This window comes from Nannobrachium achirus, assembly GCF_963921795.1.
Source record: "Nannobrachium achirus genome assembly, chromosome: 16".
Classification (NCBI taxonomy): domain Eukaryota; kingdom Metazoa; phylum Chordata; class Actinopteri; order Myctophiformes; family Myctophidae; genus Nannobrachium; species Nannobrachium achirus.
The window spans coordinates 43894106-43919764 of record NC_137823.1 but is presented as its reverse complement, the minus strand read 5'-3'; the positions used below and the strand labels follow the sequence as shown (position 1 = coordinate 43919764).

Here is a 25659-nt window from a genome sequence, read left to right as displayed (position 1 = left end):
TATGTGAATACATATCAATTTAGTAATTTGGCTATGGACCTCCATTTGAAAGGATTTTGTGCCAGGGCTAGAGTAGATTTGTCAAAATGTTGTCTCTTTTTTATTTTTATAACAGATCTACAATCTGTGAGCTATATAATAGGGCTTAAATGTATAGTATACCAGTAAGTCTTACTTACCTAAAGGGCGAGGTCGCGCCATCTGTCTTGACCATCTGTCTTGGCCATATATGGATTCTGTCGTCTGACATCATACATACAATCCCTTTTATGCCCATAATATGGAGATCCCTTTTATGCCCATATATGGAGATCCCTGCTCTGAGTATCTGACATCACTGTGATGTCACCTGTGATGTCACAGTGATGTGTCAGGGGAACCACAGTGTCAGGCGTTACAGACAGACAGAGATACGGTCAAGCTGTGATGGTTCACATACTCCATTATACTCCATTATTGCGACCAGCGTAAATGTTTAAATGTAAGCCGTCATTTTGCTGGGGAGGGGACCCCTTGGAACCCCCGCACGGACCGTTACTTTTAGAACCAGTGACATACAGTATCTCCTCTCGCTCTCTATTGATGTTGTCGCGCTCCCTCCCTATATATTTGCTGTTTGTTCACTCAAGCTGCCATATTACGTTTTCTGCAATCACTAATAAGGCATGTGAACTCATTAGAGTCTCTTCATTTAGCCACATCTGTCAGATCTGAGAAAACTCCAAGCAGCACTTCCCTGAATCCTCTGTCTCTCTCTCTCTCTCTCCCTCCCCCTCTCCCTCCCTCCCTCCCTCTGGTCAGGACACTGTGATAATTTGTTTTCTGCAAGGACAGCAGAAACCACTCCCAAGGAAAATGTACTTTGCTAATTGTCTCATTAGCAAAACATGCATTTTGTTTCTGCACAAAATACATTTTTAATCACTGAAAAAGTGCACACATTCTTTATTGTGAATGCTCTCTTTATCTCTCTCTCCCCCCCTTTTCTCTCTCTCTGTCTCTCTCTCTCTCTTTCTCAAACCGTGACACAGACGACATCAGGAGAGGACATGCGTGACTTCACCAAGGTGCTGAAGAACAAGTTCCGCTCTAAGAAGTACTTTGCCAAACATCCTCGTCTGGGCTATCTGCCCGTGCAGACAGTTCTGGAGGGAGACAACATGGAGACGTAAGTAGCATTCATCAGCACTCAGGTCGTAAACCGGCCGATCAGCTTGTCGGTATGTTATGCTTTCAGAAAAGGTCTAACGCCGACGGGGGTCTGATGTTCATTTGATTTAAATTATGTTTGTATAAATGTCATATGCCATGGTTCTGTGTCACTTTGAGTACACTCTCAGTAGAAGTCAACTGGACGAGAGGCCGTCATCATAGGATATCTATCCACATCCGTTCCTCTCCACACTATTATGAGGAACGTTAATCCCCCCTGCCCCCCACCAGCATGTGTTTATTTGCTTGTCTGCCCAGTGTTTACTGGTGCCAGTGCCAGACTATAGATCTCCTCTCCTCTACCACCAGCACCCGGTGACAAGCCTTGATTTACGCCTCCGTTCTGGCCGTAAATCCTCAGAGGAACGCTATTAACTGGCCAAACATTATGCAGATGCCCCCCAGGCAGGCAGAGAGAAGTCCCTCCTGGGGTGTGTGTGTCTGTGTGACTCTGTTCAGCTACCAGCTCTGTCCTAAGACTTCTGCGGTCCTGTTTCTTTGTCGCCTGTCTATCTGTGTGTAACACCCGGGAATCGAACCCGGGTCTCTTGTGTGGAAAGCCAACATCTTAGCCAACAGCCTAAAGGGGAATTATGGTCCATTATATTTATTGAGTGTATTTGGTGCCTGTTGCCATCTATCAGTTCATCCTGCTTTCCCTCTTTTATATGAAACAAAGTGGCCCCCAAGGACCTGCATAGGTGCATGTATGTATGCCTCTATGTCTCCTATTCCCTCAAAAAGGAATTCACTCGGCCGCCGCGCGACAGATGGATTGCACTCGGCTATTCATCCCTCGCATCCACAGCTCTCTTCCTCTTCCCTCCCACCTTGGTGGGTCCTCTCTCCTGCTCTCCCCTGAAAAATGACTCCTGCAATGCTGTCTGCCTGATAAATGCCTCTTAAAAGGCAGAGAAATTGCGGCGAATCGTGAAAATCCTTAAAACGTGGCAGAAGGAAATGGAGACCTGGAGAAATATAGGACTCTTTTAGCCTTTTTCCCCTTTCTCCCTCGCCTGTCTTCTCTCCCCCCCTGGCATGTCCTCTCTCCCACGGGGCCTTGGGCTGTCCACAGGAAGCTGAACGTCTGTGTATAATACAGAGCTTTATGAGCGGGAAGACGCCTGAGTCTGCAGTTCTTTCTTTTTTCTAAATTCGTGAACTCAAACCAAAGGTCAGCCTGTGACAATCTGTTGAGCTCCTGGTGCCGTTAGATACAAAACCCTGCATCCACACGTGGTGGGATTATATTCTCACATTTTGGTGCTTCCTAACTCTCTGTTGCAGAGCTGAGCAGTAAATCTGAAGTCAGACTAATAGTTAGTTTAGCTTCAGACAGAATAACCTAGGTGGCCAGTTTCCTATTTTAAAAGAAAGGGTCAATAGATAAGGAAGGAATTGCTATGGCTTGTAAATATTATTGCCAAATTGAAGCTGGTCAACATAATTATGAATGTTCAATGTTGTGATAACACAATACTTATACTTATTTTGTGCTACAATGCCTATTATCATGGCTCCTTTGATCTGTTTCTAGGTAACCATATTTGAGTAATATGATAGGCAAAAGCTGGTAGCGTACAGGACTGACAATATTACCTTGAACATTTTTTTCAAAATCATAGGCAGTAAGAAATCCTTTGATCCTTCATTAGAATATTCTTACTGTGTTTTGTTGGACATTAGTAATTGGTTACCAGTGTGCTCAAACTTATACTTTTGTAATTTGGAATGACTTCATGTTGTCCTGCTTTAGTCTGTCATACTGGCTTTGACAGAGAAAACCTCCCACAAGTTGGCATTTGCAACGTTAAAATGGGAAAAATAGAGCACCCACTGTATATTTATTTGCGCTAATGCATTCTTTCACTCTTTCACTCACCCACTCTCACCCACTTTGATATTGTTCTTCCTTTCTTCTTTGCCACCCACTTTTTGCCACCTCTTTTTTTAAGTGCATGACATTTCAGATTTGCCATTTTGAGGTACTTAGTGGTGGAAAAGATGAGACTAAAGCGTATTTATTTCAAAACAGTCTCTAGAAATTTAAAGACGAAAAACATCAGATGCCAACTAGAAAAATATTGTTCCTTCGAAACAATTGTGGGCTCGCTTCAAGCCAGAAAACAATGGCTATAAAAGTACAAAATGTCAAGATCGCAGGCAGTGCTCTCTTTGACGTTACTGACGTCAAAGATTGGTCCATTTTGTTCCAAAAATGTGTTGTGCCAAAAGTTGACCCGCTGGTGGCGCTATTATAACAGGCCAATGTAAGAAGGGTGGTATCTGTTCCTTGACCTATTGGGAATGTGCTTGCAAGATTTCACGGACATTGCAGGCTGTGTTCATGATTTGAGGTGTTTTTGGCTTTGGCCACTTTATCGCTGCTTGCAGCTATATTTGTTATTATTTTTCTTTTTGTGTGTGTGTGCACTTCATAGGCATATTAGATAAAGGTCCTTAGATTGTGTGTAGAATGTTTCATGCAAATTGCTAAAAAAATCCTAACGGGTTTAAGCGTTTCACAAACTGCTCAAAATGATATAGCGCCCCCCTTTGGCCAATTGGAGTGAGATTGGATTTCGTGATATTTGGACTAACACTCTACATCTTTGCCAAATGCCATGAACATGTTACTTTGCATGTATGATTTAGAGGCAGAAGAATAATTTGCATAAAACTGCAATATTCATTGAATTATTAAAAAAGCATGTTTCAATTTAAAAAAAAAATCCGATCTGACAGATCTTTAGATATTGGTCCAAAGTTCACGTAAAAAAAGTTTTGTGCACGTGGAGCGAAAATTCCAGAATAAAAGCGGGTTTACGCGTTTTACAAACTGCTCAAAATGGCGGAAAATCGAAGGGCGGAGCTTACTTAACAAAGACACAGATGTCTTCCGCTCGAGTCAAAGCACGCGTGTAAGCAAGTTGCATGTCTTAAAACGAAACGAGTCATGACTTATGCCCGTTTGAAGTTTGAATTTTCAAACGCTTCGTATAGCGCCCCCCTTTGGCCGATTGGACTAAAATTGGTTTCAGTAATACTTTGACTAACCCTCTACATCTTTGCCAAATGCCATGAACGTGTAACTTTGCATGTATGATTTAGAGGCCGAAGAATAATTTGCATAAAACCGCAATATTGATTGAATTATTAAAAAATTATATTTCACTTTAAAAGAAATCTGGTTGATCAATCTGACCGTATTGGTCCAAAGTTCATGTGAAAAAAGTTTCGTGCACGTAACGAAAAAAACCCAGGAGGAGATAGATTTTTACTGTTTTTCATATAATTCCAAATTGTGGGAGATCTAAAGGTCAAAGGTCAAAAGTCAGAGCGTAAAAGTTGTTCGGCATGAGGAGACGCATACGTGTATACAGGTTTCATGGCTTTACCTCAAACACAGCATGAGCTATACCTGTTCAAAGTTCGCACTTTCGAAGGCTTCCTACAGCGCCACCATTTGGCCGATTGCTGTAAAAAGTAATAGCACACGTCGCCACAGTAAGCTGAACACATTGATGTTTTTATTTTCATTTTCTCACTAAGTATGTAGGAGTAGAAAGGAACCGAAGTTTTTTGATACTTGCACTGACTGCCTGCCTAGTATAGAAATAATGACAATATCTAAAGTGTGCTCGCCTTATAGGCGAGCCCACAATAAGGCAAGATCTCTTAAGTTACTGTGAGCCAATTGCCAGCAGCAATCATTTTCATACTGTAGACTGTGTTTCTGAAGCCAGTTGGCACAAGTCTCCATTTCCCTCCATCATTTGAGCAAGGCTTTACAAATGAAAATGCCTTTCTTCTTGAATTTGAGAGGCAGCACGTTGTTGTGGTTCTGTCTCTTAGCCAAGATGTGTTACCATTTAGTTTAATGTTGGCTACTATGGCTAGGCATTAAACCTATTGCCAGTTCTTTCAGACAGATGTCCACCAAATACCAAAGTGCTCCGTCAATAATCATGTCTATGTCTGGTTGTTTGTTTTATCTAACTGGCCTTGAGTCTGCCTGCGTGGGCTTCTTTGGAATTATCTAATTTAAATGGATAGATATTTTCATTTGTTTTGATAGATGAATAGCTTTGCTGAGTGTAAACAGATCACAATAATGAAGCAGTCCTTTATGTCATCTAAGGCTAAATCCCTGTGATTGTCATGCTTTTTATGGGATTAATCAATTAGAGTGATGATCTATTGAAAGGACTGGTCCTTGAAACTGTGCAGCCATATTATACTGTCTTATTGTAGCCCAGGCTGCTTTGGCCCTTGGCACATTTCACCACCACAGTGAAATCTAAACATACTGTAGCTCTGATCTGTATGCTGTACATCACTGGCTACAGCAAGCCTTCATCTGACTGCACTCTCCACAACAGTCAAACATTTGTCAGTCCAAAAGCTCCCAAGGTCTCAGCCCTCTGACTCTCCTCTCCTCTCTCTTTACTTGATGTTCATACATTCTTTTATTTTTCTCTTGACATGGTTCATTTCCCACTCCCCTTTCTGCCCCTGCTGCCTCATAACTTTGTTCTCACACTCTTTGCTTTGTGTCTTACTCTCCGCTGTTTCCTCTGACAGTTCCCTTTGATGTTTACACAAGGGCGCGCACATCTGAAGTTTTACACACAGTTTGGTTTTGTCGTGGTGGCAAAGGGTCAGAGGATTGAGACCTAACCAGAGAACTGAGAGGAGAACAAACACAATTTACGTTCCTTTTTAAAAAAAGAAATGCAAATACACAATGCACTACTTCATGGGATGTCCCCCCGTAAGCCCCGCTCTGCACCTATCCCTTTGAATCTCTCTCGCTGTCCTCTGTTTATCCTCAGTTCCTGTTCACACCATCCACCTCCGCAAGGAAAATAACAAGACTTCCGTTCTATTTTTACCATATGTTAATTTGCAGCACTGAACTCTTAATCTACATGCACATTTTATATTTCTCCATGCCTCTAACAGACAGTTACTACAATAATCAGTGTGGAAACTACAAAAATATTTTATTTAAAAACAGAAACACGGTCCCTGGCATTTCAGTTGGTCATTGATTATTTCAAAATAACTTAATGACTGGAAAGAGATGTATTTGTCATCATCCACATCTCATTAATATGGATAGGGATACTGGAAGTGATTTCTATCGTGATAGGCTATTTTGGGACATCCTGCAGGGATGCAATGGAAAAAAGGCAGCAGGAATTAGGACCTATATAAAGACTGCAGCTTACTCAGTATGCCGGAGTCGTTGCAAGCCTAATTCAGCAAAAATGTCTCTGCTGGGAAGTGCTTTCCAGTAAAATCCACAATCCATACACGCTATTCTCAACCTCAATGCTTCTTCCAAGAATCGAGCGATGGTTTCCTCCCATCCAGACGATCATCAGCACAGCATCCATTGTTGTATATGCCTGGTCTTTGACTGCGTCAAGTCCAGCCATTCAGTTGCTGTGTGGGATGGGACAGACGCAGAACCTTTATTCCCTCTGGTCGATGTTCCTATGCCTGCCCTGCCCTGCTGTGTTTAACTCGTGACCCGCAAAGATGTGATTTGGTACCTTTTCCTTCCCCATCCCTCCTCCTTCCCCCTCTCTTACAGTCCTGTCACCCTCATCAGCATGTGTCCGGAGCAGTATGAGTGAGTATCGACGACACCCATCAACCCCCCCCACCTTCTTCCTCCACCCTGGAATGCCTTCAAAGGACACCCCTCAATCCCATCCCTTTCCTGCACCAAAACTCACTCCTACCCCCCACCCCTCAGCACTTCCCTATCACCCCACTTAGCCGCTCGCCAGACCATATTATTTACACTGCAACCGTTTTGCTCTAACGTCATACTTGAGCATGCATGACCTAAGGGCAAAAACGCTGCTGTGGGAATATGGTCAGTATTGCATGCCTGCCGTTCGAACAGCCAAAAGTGCAATCGACACTCACTCACCATCCTCTCACCCTCACAGCATCCTTGTAGCACTCCTAACCCGCTCCTCTTCGTCCCCGTCACCACCAGCATCCCGCTATAGCGTCTGACCTCTCATCCAAACAGCAGCTGACAGAAACACCCTACGTAGCCGCTACGTAGATCATCCCGTTCTTCTATCACTCTTTGTAGCATCTAACCTGTATCCTAGATTTTTTTTTCCTCTAAGTGGGCTGCCTGTGGGGATTTTGTTTGTGTGAGATTGAGTGTGTGAGGTCATGAGCGCATGTACACTCTTCTCATCCATCTTCATTGCTCCATTCATTTCCAGGCTGTCCCAGTCACCCGAGCTCTCTCATGACGACACCCATTCCAGGATAGAGCAGTATGCCAGCAGGTACGGCAAGTCACGTTCGCCATCGATCGCATCTCCATCTTCAGACGGCTGCTTTACAAAAACAAGAAAACACATGAGTTTTGTTATGGAGAACTAAAACAGAGACACCTGCTGTATGAAAAATGATTGTGGATCATCCCTAAACAAAAGCATATGCTAACAAAATACATATGTTTTTGATCAGGGAATTCTTCGTGTTATTTTGGAAACATTGTACTGTATATGAAAGTTGTCATGCAGATGTTTTTTTCTCCTTAAAATGAATATTTCTTGGTTTTTAGACGTGTCACATTTTGAATTGTAGAAGACTATTATACTGAATGTGACAGTGCTAGCAAATCCTCTACAGTAGCTTAGATAAACCCTATAGCAGGCCACTGTATTAGCCAGACGCAGAGAGCTTTCATCTTAAATGCATTCCTGACAGGGTGCCGGCCTCTCTTAGCCTGCTTCCAGACCAGAGACCCCGCCCACTCTCAGAGTGGACTCTTTCTCTGGTCTGGAGCTTAGTACATGAATCGGTTTTTATTTTCGGCTGTCCAATGAGCGCGCGGGGTGGGGGTGGGGGTGGGGTGGGTCTAACGAATATCCAATCCGCGCAGCAGTTGAAACGATTCAAACGAAGTTCACACACACACACACACGCACGAGCGCACTGATTTCACCAAGCTGTTTAATGTTGATTACAAGTTTCTGGTCGCAGTTCTGTGTGGAAGCAGTCACTGGCACAGACAGAGACACACACACACACTCCCCGACGGTGCGTCGCGTCCACCGTGCGTCTCGATCACTGTGCGTCGCGATCACTCGCGCGCGGACACGCGCGTGCACGCTCGCAAAAAAGTCCCCCGTAAATCGCTCAGAATGGAGCACAGTTTCAGACTAAAGCGTGAGCTGAGTCTGAAATCAGGCTAGGCCTCTCTGGCCTCCAGCCTCCCTTTAGTCATACACCATTAACCTAATCTTTTATCTTTAACCAGATATGACCTTCTAGAAAGACTCTCAATTTATAGTCACACACACACACACACACACACACACACATACTCCATTCAACCATTTATTTAAATCTCGGCCGCTGTTGTCACCCTATGACAGCAGAACAAGAATAATTGTTGAAAACAATTGCAGATAAACATGTTACAATTTAAAATCAAGTTGTCATTGCTGCCTCATTGGCAGCTGTTTAAAGAAGATATTCCTCCATTTTACACACTCTGTTTCCATGAAACACGGACACTACTGTATGTACACTTCATATCCCACCACGGTCCAATTCCAGCCGCGGGGCGACATGCGTGTCGTGTTCCTTTGGTTTAATCTGCCGGGGCAAATCCTGCTGCCTCTCCATTAAAAGAGCCTTAGTAAATACACGCTTTGATCTGGAGAGCCAATCTAATTATCATGGCTGCTTTGTCTGGATCAACGGGCAGTAATCCACTGTGTTCTCCCCTCGGCTACATGTGCCTACACGCACGCACGCACACACACAGTCACACACACACACACACACACACACACACACACACACACACACACACACACACGCTCACATCTAGTGCACATGTTCCTGTTGTACATACTGTAATATAGAAGCACAAACAAAATAATGATCACACGCTTGTTGTTAGCAGTTGTTAACAGACACACAAGCACACATAATTGCCTATCCCAGCGTTGTATCTGGTCGTTTGGTGGTAACAAGCTTCTGTTAATGCCCATGTAGATTGGTCCCATAATCCGCTGCATGACATAATGACGTCCTTTAGTTTTGTTCCAATCCCCCGGTCAACGAATTGAACACATCGGGGGAAAACTGCTTCCCCAAATACCCCATCATCTCTCAAAGCACAGCCTGTCTTTCTCGATTGGTTGAATGACCAACACAGAATGCGCGTCTGACAGCTTAATTTGTAACTGATCAGTGGACATTTGTCTGTTCACTAATGAGTGATGCCATCTCTCCCAGGTTGGCCCAGATGGAGCGCTCCAACGGTTCTCTGCCCACTGACAGCAGCTCAGCCACAGGAAGCATGTAAGTCACCACATGGAAATGCCTGCATCCACACACAAAGCAGATATGATTCATGCTGAAATCCATGGAAAGACAAGAGAAATACTTAATGGCAACATTTACCCATATATTTTACTGTGCAATTTGAGACTGCCGGCATTGAGAGAAGGCACTATTTTGGTTATATTAACTATATTAATTGTTATTATCACTATATTATGGTCATGCACAATGTAGTAAAGAATCCGCTTAGGGCGCTGGTTTGGGTTGTTGAATTGTCACTTAAATCCTCAGTGTCAGATGGTTAAAAAAAGATAGCATACAGGATGTTCAAAATAATGATGCGATAGGATTCTGTGGCTAATAGTTTGAGAGACTGGAGAGAGATGATTAACTGTATTAAATTTCAAGATCTCACTAAGCTTGAGGAGTTTTTCAGTGAAAGGCAAGACTTTCTAGGGTAAATAAGGATGATCTAATTAATATCAACTAGGGATGGTCCGATCAGGTTTTTTGGAACCGATCACCGAGCACCGATCACAAAAGTTTGATCACCCGATACCGATCAATCACCGATCCGATCAAGTTATTATTTATATATTATTTATATTTTCTAAATGTTAATGTTTTAACTTTAATTAATTAATTCACTCATGAATTCATTTATATATTTGCCTTATAGTTATTTACCAGCATTACTATGTATTTATTATCATAGCAGTAACTAATTATTCCTTCAGCACTGTGGAAATCAATACCCCAAAATGGCCTCAAGTGGGCATACTGAACGGCTGGTTGATCGGATGCACCGATCCGATCGGATTCGATGAATTTACCTTTTGATCTAAACCACCGATTATCGCCATCACGCTCCATCCATTGCCGATTGATCGGTAACATCTCTAGCAACTTTTGTTATTCTGTAGCATCTGTTCTTATCTGTTCTGTGTGCTGGGTTTGGTAATGCATTTAAATAAAGATGTCACGCTGGCCCTGGATTAGGTGATGATCTCATGCTAGAGAGTTGTCCTATTCTCTGTAACACACAGTATTCTGTGTTTAATTAAGCCAAGTTTGTGTTATTGATGATGTGTTTATGGCGCAAAATAAGAGTTGAGAGCCAAGGAGAACAGATTAACAATGGCAGGGCTAATCTGCACCAGACAGCTAAAGGATAGATGAAGGCAAGAAGTAGCTAGAGAGAGATCATTGGGGGTAGAGCGACAGAAGAGGAAGACTGACGGTGTACACCACAGGCAAGACAATTGGACGTGGTTGAATCAAGAGACTGTAAATGGAGTGAAATGGATTAAAGTGCCAACGATGAAAAGAGAGAGCCTTCGGTGTCAGGGCTTCACTGCTGATAACGACCAGGCTGTAAGTGATGAGGACAGAGCAAACTCTAAAAGGACGAAATGTCAAAGGGGGGAGGAGGAGAGCTGATGAAAGGCAAGAAAATGCTGAACTTCTTTTTTCTCCTGTGTGTGCGTGCACATGCCTGTCTTCCTATAGACAAGCTGTTAACAGTTGAAAGGCATGTTCGTTCCCTTCCTCAACTGAGATCCCAATCAGAGGAATGAGTGAATTCTCTATGATCAAACACCCTGGGAGGTCACGCGTGCGACGTGCGTGCGCACACTGTTACACGTTACTGTGCACTGTATATTTGGAGGAAATGGGCTGACATTGGCTCTGCCAATTCGTGTGTCTACAGTATAGGATTATGGTGTTGAAGATGAGATTTAAGCTGCATTTTGTGAATCCTGTGTGTGTGGGTGTTCTGTGTGTTTGAATGTGCGCTTCATAATAAGGGAGAGAGAGAGGGTACATGAAAAATAAATTGTTCAAAAATAGTTATCAATACCATATTGGCAAAAAAAGGCCCAGCCCACATAAATATTTGTGTACAGTTTAAGGAAGTGGAATGAGTGATTTAATCCCACATGAAAATAAATAAAATAGTCTGCTCTACAGTGTACTCTAAGCCTTTTGAAATACAGCGACTGTTTTCAATTCTACAAACACGATAACTGCCAAAAAATTGCTTTATGACGACCATATGCAGCATTCGATTATAAGTCAGAACTCTGGATTCCCCACTTATTTACTACAAAAGTATGTCCCATTGTCCCTTTATAGATTGGAGTTCTGGAGTTGGGGTATATTTTCTCAAACCTGTTTGACAACTCAGAATGAATTGACATATCAACATGGCTGCACACACCATCAACAAGAAACATTATTGGCATGGTACAGTATGCATTTAGATCAATCAACATGCCAATACATTACTGTTAGTTGGTTTAACTTGTGAAATGAAAAGTTGCTCACAAACAACTATAAAATCCAAACTTGACTAGTGTTTTTCTCACCTCGGTAGCTGGAACACACAGATGTACTGTAATAACATGCCATGGTTGCCAGATCTGACCACCCATCTTTGGCCATGAACCAATGCAACAATACATACTGTGGGCTAAGGAGTAGTTCACCCCCCAAAACATTTCTAGCGATTATTCACCCCATGGAGACTTTAGCTCATACCCTTCCAAAAAAGATGTTTTCTATAATAAAAACGTCTTTTTAACTATGGACCTCCCTGCCAGACGTCTTCTGGACGTCTTTTTTTTTTAAAATAATAAAAAAAAAAATTGCATGTTTAACCCCCATACCAACCCCATCTTTCAAACATGGCAGCCATGTTTGTTTACATTTGAAGAAAACATAAGGGCTGCCTTCTCCTGAATGCCTGAACGGATTTCCAAGCGGATTTTTTTGTTTGAAAGCTGTGAAAAGCATGCACATGCATAGTGCATGATCTGTGCACGAATGTGTGCACCAGCGTGCACACTATTTTTTTAACCCTTTGTTGGCGAACCGGCAATATAAGAGGTCCCACTTTAAATATGGCACTGAAGAAGTTAGTTCAATAATATATTTTTTGTTTTTGTTGCATTCCCAAGCCAATAATTGAGAAGACTCTTTGTAGGCCCATTGATTCCGGAAGGAGACCAAAATGCATTTGGGTCTCCATCCGGAATCAATGGGGGTAAATTTATATAATCAATATAAAACAAGTAATATGCTATTTTCAAACATTTTGTACTTTTCCTTTTGGTACTGATGCCAATACTTCCGTACTTACTCAAGTACATTTTTAATTCCAGATTTAACAGAATATACTTTTTTTTTCTTTTTACAATATATTTATTGAGTTTTCTTTTTTTTAACAGAGAATATCAAACATATTTTTTTTACAAACATAAAACAAAAACAATCCCTTAACAAAACCACAACAAAATATAAAGAAAAACAACAACACAATTACAAAAAAAAAGAAAAAAACAATAATAACAATTTACATATTTTCTTTTAACATACAGAGCACACATACCAATAACACCCAGATTCCCATGCCACAAGGCCGTATAATAAAACATGCAAGTACTTTTTTCTACCACTGGAATATGGTCTGTAGATGAGACAAGAGTGGAAAGACGGAGAGACGGTGATTGTGCAGGACACAGATAGATGTGTTCTCTGGGATCTTAAGTAAATGCAGGGAGAAGACACATTATCCCTATATTCCGCCTGACTCTGTCTGGGTTACAGCTCATTTTGTTCTTACTTTTGTACTTGAGAGAAGAAGCCATTATCTAGCTCCTGAGCAGCACCGACAACACCTGCCCACGTGCACGCACGCACGCACGCACACACACACACACACACACACACACACACACACACACACACACACACACACACACACACACACACACACACATTATATTGCAGAGCACTAATGAGGTGAGGAAGAAGATGGAGCCATGAAGGCTAATGGGAAGAATAGCAGAGCTGTGGTGACCAGATGCAGTCTGGGTACTATAGTTCCTTGTCCTTTCAGTTTAATTGCTCATAACATTAGCATCTCATTTTACTTACTCATTCTGTCGCTTGGTAGATACAGTAGAGTAGTTGTACTTTATTTATTCCCTTGGAGAAATGTGTCCTCTGTGTTTTGGCCACTACGCGTCGCAGTCTGTTTTCAATGAAAGCTTCCCTCACAATAACAGAAAACAGAAAAGACACTTGTATTGAGCCCTGAGGGACTCCACTCCAGTCAACCATATAGGGTCTAAGTGGTTAAGGCCAGTGCCTTGCTCAGGAACATGATGCCTGTCTTTTTGGTGTGTGCGGTGAAACCCAACCCAGAACCTTCTTGGCTGTGTCGCAAGGTCGCAACAGTGCAAACCACTGAGCCTCCATGCCACCCACAGATGTACAGCATTCAACAGATATTTAGCAACCATCTGACTTAATTATTTTTAAGTGGCAGTGCCACGATTATGGTACTTTTTTTCGTCTCGTTCTTTGGAAGTTTACAATACTTCTCTCAAGACCACTCGAAGTGGTTAAAAAGTGCGAGCATTTCTTTTTAGTTTTTTTGTTTTTTTATGTAAGCTGCCACCTTTTTGTTGTTCCCGACCCCGAGGTAAGTAGCGAGAGTAGCCTAATATTTTGGTGAGACTACAATTCAGCTCCAGCTTACAGTAAACTTCAAGTTCATTGTCACATTACAAGTTTACAGGTGTAAAGAGTAGGTGTCATTATTTTCTGTAGGCTACAGGCTCCCACGAATGGCACAAAATAGATAATCAGGAAAACATAAAGAATTTTAAATCAAATAGGACCATGGCACTGCCGCTTTCACAAAAAGAGGTGCACCGTAGCAGTAAAAGGTAGTTTTCTAATTCCCTAGACGAGAGATAGTTTTTATCATCCTCAGAAATGCCTATTTTCCATCAGTTTTCAGACGGTGTGTTCCAATGTAAAGTGTTGACAGCTACAGTACTTTAATTAACCTGCAAAACTTGTTATCATCAGCACAGGGCAGATAAAGCCTCTGTCTGGATTATTAAACAAAATGTGACAGGACTTTCTGTTTAGCGTGCCATTTTCTAATTAAATGCGGTGGTTTGGGGTTTGTAATTACATTTTGCTATGTACTAAATGCCTGTACTGCTGATGAATGAGCATAAATGGCTTCTAAAACTCTAAGTCCCAACAGAATTATGCTGAGAACTGGTAAAAGGTGCAACATAACAATGTAGATAATTGTGTGTGAAATTAACAATAGCCAAAACTTGGTTATAGGTGCAAGATAAATAGAAAATAAAAGAACATTAATTTATTTTATGTTTTCAGCCATCTGCTGTACTACAAATCTTATTTATGCCTTAAAAGTGTTAAATAATCTGCCCTTATTGGCACATTCATATACTCCCATGAAGTCCCAACACTAATTCGGACAATTTAGCTCTATGACCCGGCTCAAGCACCGGCCAATCCGCTGACATCCTCCTTAAATGTTGCTTAATCCCCGCCTAAGCCTCATCTCCAACCAAATCAAATCGGTGCAGTGAAACACGCTGGCAGTCTGGAGCGTGGCCAGGCTTAGAGTAACATTAAACATCAACTGCGGCTGGAATTAATTGTCCTTCCTTTTCGTCCTTTTACAAACCTCTCATTCAGAGTGTCAGGCTTTTTACTCTCTACTCGTCAGAGTCACATTTCATTCTTTAACACCATCTCCTGTGCCTATTTTCATCTTCTAGAAAGTCATTAGTATCGCCCCAATCTACCTGGTTCTTACTGAACATGAGTACATGCAAACACTTGGCAGAGAAACTGTATATTTGCCAATGTTTGAGCTCTTGAGAAAACAAGTGTTTTTTAACTCACACGGTTTTCTCACATGTCCACCTGTGGTGCCAATTGAAAAGGAGAATAAACTGAAAAATCTTTTTCAACCTGGCATGTCATTATTGTTTTGTGTTTTGTATTTTTTCAAACATTTTCAAAAAGCCATTTTGCAATTGCTGGGCCGTAGCCAGTGGCTATGGCTATTTGACGGATCTTGGCATATAACAGTTTGGGTGGTTCTGTTTGTGTTATTTTGGCTTGTGTTGGCTGATCCCTGAGTAGACGGCTCAGTTGGCATGGGTGCCTTCTGACTAACTGTACCAATTAGGTGTGTGACTGTGTGTCCTCACTGATCAGATGTGTCTTTGTATTTGGCTATGCATGCCCACGTGTCTTTTTGTTCTGCCATGCATTTATCCCAGACAGAAGCCATGCTTAGACAGAGAATGCTGTTTTTCTTTCACCGTCCGCCAAAGCCAAAAGCTGTCATCAATGCCTGTGGCAGTCACTAAAGGAGCCTCTATCTCTCTCTTTCTCTCTCTCTCTCTCCCCCCATCTCTATCTCATTCTCTCTTTCACCCAGCCAGTTTGTCCTCTCTCTTTCCAGTCTTTCTTCCTATCCTTTTACTGTACCCTCTTGTGCTCTGCCTCTCATATTCTCATTTCCACCTAAATCCAATTCCCAAGCCTGCTGTTCTGTCTTAATTCCGTCCCTCTCTCCCGTCATCATTTTCGTCTAATCATGTATTGTACAGTCACTACAGTGTTACCTTTTGCCCCCCCCCCCCCCCCCATTCTTTTGAAAAGGCTTCAGAAGCCAAACTCACTCGAACTGAACGCCAGAGTAAATTGAGTTTAAAAAAAAAAAGTCTCATCACAGGGGAAAGGTAAAAGGTTTTTGCTTCTTTCCCTCTGTCATTTCCTCCCACTCTTTCTCTTGTACTTGTAGCGCTCCCTATACCTTGTTCTTTCTCACTTTGTCACTCTGTCCTTTTCACCGTATATCTCTGTCCTTTATGACTCTGCCTCCCATACAGTGCTATGCAGCCTCAGTGGGTGTGCGTGTGCGAGATATGTAAATGAACTACAGTGCATCAGTTCTTTGACTGAAGCCCTGCTCCCGTGGTTATGAAAGTTCCCCTCAGCTGTGTCCTCCCTTCACCCTCACTGAGCCTCTATAGCGCACTAATAGCACTACCATCCATCACTATTATGCACGTTTTCCTGCTTTCTTTCTGTCTGCCATACTTGGTTCCTTCCCCCCTTCACCATCACCCTGTTCCTCCTCTTCATGTTTCTCTCCCTCCAGTATTCCAGCTACTCTCATTTGTGAATCAGCATTCAGCAGAGAGCCGACCTGATCACCACAGTAGTCCCCATTTGCTCTATCTCTCTCTCACTCTCTCTCTCTCTCTCCAGTCCTCAGGGCTCTTCCTCTGCATGGCTGCTGTAGCGTCCTACTGTACTGTGCTGGGGCCTGTTTAATTGGTCATTCGTTGTGTGCGGGAATGACACGCACACACACGCACGTGCGCGCGCACACGTACAAGCACACACACGCACACACACACACACCATCCCAGTGGGCTGTAGCACCACCAATTTTCTGACTTCCCCACTAAACAACCCCTGTCACTTCCCTCATCGCTATACACCCATATCTGTGTGTGTGTGTGTGTGTGTGTGTGTGTGTGTGTGTGTGTGTGTGTGTGTGTGTGTGTGTGGTTTCCTGAGGCTCGCTAACAAGTTCTGCCGATGCACGTTAAGCCGCGGCTGTGTCAAATCTGGCTTCTCCTTTCCCCGGGATCTTATGTAGTTTACTGGCTGACTCAGCATTTCCACCCTGGCAACCGTCTTCCATGGAAGAATGAGAATGACAGATAACCTAAACCGTCTCTGTGTTATGAGGGGAGAGCACGCGCATGTGTGTTGGTGTGCACAGTCGCTACAGCACATTGCAACACGAGGAGGGAAACATCAATCACGGATGTCAAAGACGAGAAGAAAAGTCTTTTTTTGGAGTGAGAAGGGGGGGGGGAATAAAATAAAATAAGTAGAGAACAGGATTAGAAAGAGAATGTGTGGGTGCGACCAGACAAAGGAATTTGAGAGACAAGGCGAGCCTAATTGTTTCTTGGGACAAGGTGTTGGAATGTTTTCAGAGACATTTGACAATGTCTCAAAATTCCACAAATACTTTCAGAAAAGGTTTGAGTTCACAGATAGTTTAGCTTTTTTTTTTACAGTAGCACCATTCATTCATAGCTCACCTCATGAAAAGTTCAGCTTTGACACATTGTGTTGCTTTTGTTAAACCTGAACACAATAGTACACCAGGGGCTCGCTGCCTACAGAAGACTCTTCAGCTTATGTAGGTTGAGCGCAATGCTGTCTGCTCGGCATTCTTTGTTCCAAGCAGACGAGGTTGATGCAGTCCACGTGCGTAGCATTCATTAGCTGCCCGCACTCCATAGTCCTTTCCCATGAAATATAGCGTAATTACATTGGAGACAAAGCTTGCTCTTTGGAGTCCTTCTTAATATGCGTGTGACGGTCTTGATAAACTGAACGAGCTTGCACATTTGCTGAACTCACTGTCTTTGTCCAGCACAAATCATTGCAATGGTGCCCTACATCAAACGTGCCACAGTCTTAAGGCATGTTTTCACTACAGTTCCGGAATTTTTCCTGCAAAATAATTAGCATAATCATTTTCAACTTGCCGGGAGTTTTGTTTTTTGGGTGTTTTCACATGAGCAAAAATGCTGGCATCGCCATAAAATACATCGTTTTCACTACTAAACCGTCACGGAATGAAAATCCGTGTTGCCAGACTTTGCGAGAGAAATAAGCAACCAGGTGTACGAAAATAAGCCCCAAAAAGTGATATTATCTAGGCCACAAAAGCAATTTAAAACTATAAGCATCGCCACATCAGCTACTTGACAATTACCGATCTAAAAGATCACAACAAATAAAAAGCAGCCAGAAACGATCAATACATACAAGCAACTTTACGGAAATCAAGACCATAGTCGCTTATAATTAGCAAACATGGCAACCAGTGCTTACCACACCGTCTGCGTCTGGACGCTTGATCGCTTGCTAAAGCAGCAGCGAGTCACGTCTGTTCGTCTCTCCTTTTCTCTCTCACCAATGGATTTAACAAGTTACGCTCTTTGAGTTGGTAGCTTCCAACTTTCATCACAGCATAGGCCAAATGAGCGCATTGTGTCTCACTCAGACAAAAAATAGGCTATAGCACCGTAAAAAAAGTTGGTAAAGATTCCAGCTTTTATCACATTACGAGCGCATCGCGCTCCTGTCTCCAGAGCGGACTTGTATCAAAACCCACACAGCTTAATTACAAATAGGCTATAGAATAATTTTGAACCATGCATTGATCTAGCATTAAGCTTGCATTTCTCGAGTCTGTCTTCTGTGTTTGGCTGGCTTACATAACATTCGAATGCAATATGGATTCTGAAGCTTTCAATCCCAATTACAATGCTTTAACTGTTAATATTGGCTCCTTGCGTGCACCTGCTTGTCCGAAAAAAGTAAAAATCACGGTATGCCGTTTTCACTGTGGGGATATTTCTATTCTGCCGGGACTTTAGGCAAAAATTACTAGGTATTTTCCCGTCACGTTTGGGACACCAAAACTCACGGAAGACAAAATAAGTGGCCGTTTTCACATGGCGTGAATTTCAAAATTGCCGTCATTTTGGAAAAAACTTCCAGAAGTTTGACTCAGTGAAAACGGGGCTTTAGTGTTATGGTCCCTGGGGGATGTTATGTCTTAACTTGGTTATGGGCGCCTGGCACTATGTGTACCAAGTTGTGTCCCCGAGATTTCGAGTGCCTTAGAATGTCATTAATTATGATGTGCCACTGGGTTCCGTTCAAAGGAGATGATAGCATAAAGAAGCTGTTCTAAGAAAGAGCTGACAGTAATACAGTGTTATTTACATAGACGTATAAGAATATTTTCTTTATTTTATTTTTTGCATGAGGGATTAAAAGTTAAACAACTCACGTATAATTTCCAACCAAAACAAGGCAGGGCCAAAAGCAGACCCAGTTAGGACTGTGGTGGGTTTTGCATCACACAACACGCAGCTGTTGCAGCTGTGAATTCATATCACATAATATAATAAGAGCTTATGAGTTTTATACTCATTGTGAGAAGCCCACTGTGTGTCTTCCGTCCTGTTTGCTACTGAATAACAGGCTACACTGCATGGCTGCATTACAGGTTACTGTACATTACAGGCTGCACTGCATGACTACATTGCAGGCTACACTGCATGACTGCATTACAGGTTACTGTTAGTGTACATTTAAGGCTACACTGCTTGGCCACGTTAGGCTACACTGCATGAGTCCCAGAGTCCAGGGGATAGGGACTAAACCCTGATAACATGGCCTCAAGAAGTAGTTTTTACCAGGAGGTGTGGATAGCAAATACCGCCCAGCCAAAAAACAACATAAGCATATTTTCACACAGCGGGCCATCAGAGCATAATACATGTATTAGTCATGGTCCAGTGCATTCACAATAATAACAAAAAGGCTGTAATTTAACAACATTCCTGAAATAGGTCTATTTTCTTTATACCCCTGCCCCCGACGATGTACGTTATACAAATAATGTGACATACTAGAGGGTCGCGGCCCTTCGGGCCGCTCACATCTAGTTAAAAAAAAATAAAAAAATAAATAATGGGGGGGGAACTATTGTGGCGGAACTATTGTGCCGCAGCACGTTTCCGGTCGGACATATTTGACGGCCGGACGCACTGGAGAGAAGTAGGTGTTGATGCCTTTCTGTTGTTGTTGGAAATGAGTGGAGTTGTTGGCACATCCCCCTCCCTGTGCCTGGGGGAGTGTTGGAATGTTGCTGCAGGCCCCATAGCCTGGGGGGATGGGTGTGGGAGCCAATGAAGGGCGGTCACCATGGCGACGGGGGGCGAATTGGGCTGGCTTGGCTTCAAGCATGTCCGTTTTGTGGAGGCTTCATGTCCGTGCTTGAAGAGGCTTCATGTCCGTGCTTGAAGTGGGCGTGGCCTCTAAGCCACTTGTAAATATAAGATTTCTTTTGCATTAATGTTCGTTCATTTTCAACCTCTTTTGGTGTATACGTGGGGGGGCGGGTGCACCTAGTTCCCGTGGCTATGCCTGACCAACCACACGCACGCACACAGCCATTCCTCTCAATCCGTCTGTCTATCCTTTCTCCCTCGGTGGCTCTCTCTCTTGCACTTGCATACTGTAGCTCGCTATCTTTCTGCCAAGCTTCCCCTCCCCTCCCGTCCCCTCTCTTCACTCATCCATCTCCTCCCTGCCTCCTTTCGTTTCCATTATCAGATAATGGAAACCTGACACATCTGTGTTGCTCAGGGGGATTGGGGGTCTCGTGGTGTAGCGGACATACAATAACTAAATATCTCATGCTGTAGTATCTCTGCTAGCAACATACAGTATAGATCAGGTGCAAGTGAGCTGCCATTTTTCACTATGCACTTAAGCTGGCATGGGCCACACAAGAGCACATTTATCTCTCCTTTGCTGAGATGAGTGATGCACAGTATATGGTGAGTCTATGAATAAGTACAAAAGCAGGCTTTAGTCATGTTGGACTCATGTGCTTCTGTTGCATGTGCTGTGTTGTTGACACTCTGACATCCTCAATGATTATTTGCAGTCGATAGGGCTGCAAATATATGTTCACTTTAGTCAATTCCAGAACTGGATTGAAACCACTACAATCCATAAGCATTACCTCAGCTAAAGAGGTCATGTTTTTGCCCCCACCTTTCTATTTGTATGTCTGTCTGTTTGCTGAATATCTCAAGCAATTATGAACTGATTTAAACAGTAACAACATTGATTGGCTGGTTGGCCTAACAACGGGCTAGCCAAAGTAATCATTGCTCCAGGCTATTGACTGGAACTAGACAATTGGATGCCTAATATGCCTATCCGTCTGGGTTATGGGACTATACCACTTATGGGATGTACCAGTATCACAATAATAATAATAATAATAGCTTGAATTTATATTGCGCCTTTCATGAACCCAAGGACACTTTGCAAAACCAACCAAACCAAACAACAAACAACTATTTGCCATAAGCCTGAGAGAATATTTTCAAGGCAGCCTTAAAAGATTCCTCACCTTAGGCTACCCTCCCCTTGTCTCTGTCTATTCGACAACTTCAAACACTAGCCCTTACCCGTTCAAAGATATGAGCTCCAAAATGATGTGCAGTGTGTGGGTTATGGGATGTGCACTGTGCACACAGTATATGAGGGATGGAAAGTAACTTTAACTGGTGCTTGCATGATGTAGGAGCATCAATGTAAGAAACCTGTTTCGTTTAATGGCTACAGAGATACTGCCCCCCCCCCCCCGCCTGCCTGCACACACACACACACACACACACACACACACACACACACACACACACACACACACACACACACACACACACACACACACACACACACACAGAGCTGGTTAAACATTTTGCCTCAAGCTAGATGCAGAATAGCAGATGTGCCTCATGCTAGATGCAGAATAGATAGTAGATACACCATAAAAATGCTAATATACAGCATACGATTTGTGAAAGTGACAAACGGGCTTCACAGTTATGTCAGGTGTGTTCATATGCTTATGGTGATGCGATTTCAGATCAATTGCTCCAGCCACTGAGGAGAAACGCTGTGACAGACAGACACTCAGACACTCACTCAGACATTCGCAAAATTATAGTATAGATGGAGACATTTACCAAAGAAAATTGTGTAACCTTGCATTCATTCCTGCAAAAAAAAATATTGCTGTACATTGGAAGGCTCCTTCTACCCCAATACTGGCCCAGTGGATGGCAGAAGTATCCGGTTATATACCTCTAGATTATTTACATTATAAAATGATGGGAAAACTGGACATTTATGACAAAATATGGACTCCTTACGTATTTTCAAGCGGTCAGGGCCCCAGAAGGCCCACATTTCTGCCGTAAAGCCTAGCAATGTGTGTTTTGTTGTTGGTTTTTATCATTATTTTAATCGTAATGTCATAATGTTATAGCAATCTGAAATGGTACTTGGTCAGATAAATGACAGAATGATACAACAACGGTTGGCAATACAATTCACACAGAGACATGAAATGCATGTAAGCACAACCGCCAAGCTCTCTGTCAACCTCTGAATGACTGGGGCTTATATACAGTAGGAGGCAGGAAGGCCTCCTGATGAGGCAGAAACAACTTTCACATTTACTCAACAATAGGCAGTAGATCTACAAGGAGACAGGATGTTGAGAGATCAAAACACTTAATACACGTTCTCGTCTGCCCAGGAGGTAAATTCTTTGATATGTAAAATATCCTTGACAATTATTATTGTAATGTTGGTCTGTTTTTATGGTGTTTATGTTTTTGTTGTCTGTTATACACTGTACTGTCTTCTGTCTTGTCACAAAAGATAACATAAAAGTGTCCAGTGTTGGAGCATGGTGAATCTCCACAGGATGAGGGCTGTCCCCCATGGTTCGCTCTTTGCATTTGGTACAACTCACGAAAGTTACGTTGTAGTTCAGAAACAAGCAGAGTGGTGGGACTACTACAGAAAATTGCAGATGGATGTTGCATATACAGAATTCACTTCAACTCCCACACTTTCACGCATTGGGTCCCCATTGTTTGTTCATATTATGTTTTTAACAAAGTCAGATGTCTTGAATCCGGCACGGGTGACACTGTTGACTAGCAGTGCAAAGTCATCTTCTAACGTCATGCAAATGTAAACATTTTGTGTCTGTAGGGACGACGAGCATGCCCTGATTCTGCAATACTGTCAAACCCTGGGAGGAGAGGTGTCCCCCTGTAGCCAGCCCCAGAGCCCTGCTCAGATCCTACAATCTGTGGAGAGGGAGGAGAGAGGCGAGCTGGAGCGAATCATCGCCCGTCTGGAGGAGGAACAGAGGTACGTACAGATGTGCCATTCCACCTCTTCATTTTTCTGTAAATACATGTTTTCCCCAGGTTCTTTTCACTGTTTAGCCTTGCTAATTCCTCTCTTTTGTCACTGAAAAGACTCCTCGACACTTCTTTTCAGTAGCGAAACATAATCTGTATTGCATTTACATAACAATTTCTTGGCAAATGCCCTCCTTTCTCACTGACAATTATGTGACAATCTGCTGACTTGCCAATACGTCGGCTACTCAAAAATAGCAGATATAAAAGCTCATAGAGCGTCACATCGTGCCGCACTATGATCTTGTAGATCTGCTATTTTAGAAAGTCGATCTAAAAAACAAAGTTCTCAAATGGCACATCTGTAGTCAGTGGCGACGTCTGGCAAAAAACTTCTCGGGCAAGAAGGAGAGGCATGACTTTGGATGAAGGGTAGATCTGTGGACTGATTTAGATCTGGAATCGACTTTGTCTGTCCCAACCAAGGCAGATTTATATGTAAAATCAATAGAAACGTATGCAGTAGCTGTCATCAGGAAATGTTATTCAGTCCTCAGTGCATCTGTCTGTCTGGGGCTTGCCTTGTTTGTTTGTTCTGTCTACAACACATTACTTTTGTCTCATTTCCCAATACAATCGCACCGAAGCACTCACACTTCCCGCATGCCGGTGCGGTCTCTCTCGTGCACATTTGCCAAGTCACTCTGCATTTTCATCAGTGCCTGGAAATGGCTTAGGAGCAGAGGGAGCTATATTGCGCGCTATTGTTGCGCAGAGAGGCTTTTGAGCTTTCAGTGCCTCTTCCGGAGCAAATTAACGCTTGTCACGCACACAAACACACACACACACACACACACACACACACACACACACACACACACACACACACACACACCGCGTTTCACTGCCAGGCTCATAAACGGCTACTTAAGTAAAGCACTGCAGCTGACAGCTGAATATAATAGTGAGAGAAGTGGTTGTGCGGAAGGAGAGAGTCACAGGACTGATGATATGCTGGAGGCTCTCTTTGTGTGTGACTTTCTACCTCAGATATGATTTTTACTGTGAAAGCACAAGGCCGGGGTAAAAATGACAAGTACTTTTTTTTCTTCTTATTTGACGACTCCTGTCAAATAAAAAACTCCTCCTGTGCGTGTTTATATGGCGGAGGCATTGAGAGGTGGTGCATCAATCTGTCTCTCTCACTTTGAGGTATATGTACTGGAGTATTTCCATTTTCCAATACTTTTACTTCTACTCCACTACATCTCAGAGGCAAATATTCTACTTTTACCCCACTACAATTATTTGACAACTTTTGTTACTATTTGAATGGCGACGCATTGTGAGCTTGTAGATCTGAATTCAAACTTGTGAAAAGGGACACTCTGCATTAATGAGTAAGTTTTAACGTAACACTTTTGTACTTTAACTCGAGTACATTTTGAATTCCGGACTTTCACTTAACAGAATATTTCTCCACTGCCACTTTTACTCGAGCACAAAATCAGAGCACTTTTTCCACCACTGCTCTCACCCTGTGCCCTGTCTTTGACAACTCCCTCTCCCAGGACCCTGCAGAGAGAATACGAGCAGCTGAAGGAGCAGCACAGCCAGCGAGGCCCCGCCGCCGGGGGCCACTGGGACGCCGAGGGCCCCTCCGTCCTCCCGGACGAGGCCGACCTGCTGGCCGAGGCCAAGCTGCTGCGGCAGCACAAGGGCCGCCTGGAGGCCCGCATGCACATCCTGGAGGAACACAACAAACAGCTGGAGTCGCAGCTCCACCGTCTCCGACAGCTCCTGCACCAGGTAACTACAGCAGGGGTCTTCAACGTTGTCAGGCCAAGGACCCCTTGGCTGAGAGAGGGATGAAGCAGGGACCCACTCTTCATATTGTTTAAATGTATGATGCAGATTTTCACTACTTTACCATTAAGTAAAAACAATATAGGTTAATTGACATCTGCTGTTATAACCATGTACTTGTGAAACCACATAGCCGGGAAATTAGGGATAGTTCAAGAACAGAATTTCCCTTCGCCTGTGACAATGGAACAGGGTGTCTTTGTACTGTGTGAGATCAGCTGGTGGCTTTGTCTTTGTTGGAAGGAGGCCAACAGCTTAGAATGGAACGCACACTTCATCCACAAAGAAGTTAGATGACCGTGCAAAATAACTACATCTTTAATGGATTGTAAACGAGAAATGTGAAGTTCATAATATATGTGCGGACACAAAAGCACCCATTCACATTTGACTCTGTCCGGCCTCCTTTGTCTGTACGTTCACAGATCAGATCCTTTTAATCACATCATTACTATTCCATCCAGGGGTCTCCGGCCCATTTCCGGTTCTCCCCATCAATAACTTTAATATTTGTTTACGCCTGGCCTAATTGTTCTGCAAAGTTGGA

At 43.0% G+C, this 25659-nt stretch overlaps 1 protein-coding gene across 4 annotated transcripts in view; it reads left to right on the top strand.

Annotated features, from left to right (window-relative positions):
• Positions 1 to 25659, top strand: part of utrn (utrophin) — a 274917-nt gene that overhangs the window by 236550 nt on the left and 12708 nt on the right. For 3 of the 4 annotated variants that reach the window (XM_080744640.1, XM_080744641.1, XM_080744639.1), the window contains exons 70-75: positions 1032 to 1168; positions 6815 to 6853; positions 7470 to 7535; positions 9505 to 9570; positions 23092 to 23253; positions 24818 to 25055. In XM_080744640.1, coding sequence (XP_080600766.1) covers positions 1032 to 1168; positions 6815 to 6853; positions 7470 to 7535; positions 9505 to 9570; positions 23092 to 23253; positions 24818 to 25055 — 708 coding nt within the window. The remainder of the gene's footprint in view (positions 1 to 1031; positions 1169 to 6814; positions 6854 to 7469; positions 7536 to 9504; positions 9571 to 23091; positions 23254 to 24817; positions 25056 to 25659) is intronic. The other variant, XM_080744642.1, reaches the window with a different exon arrangement.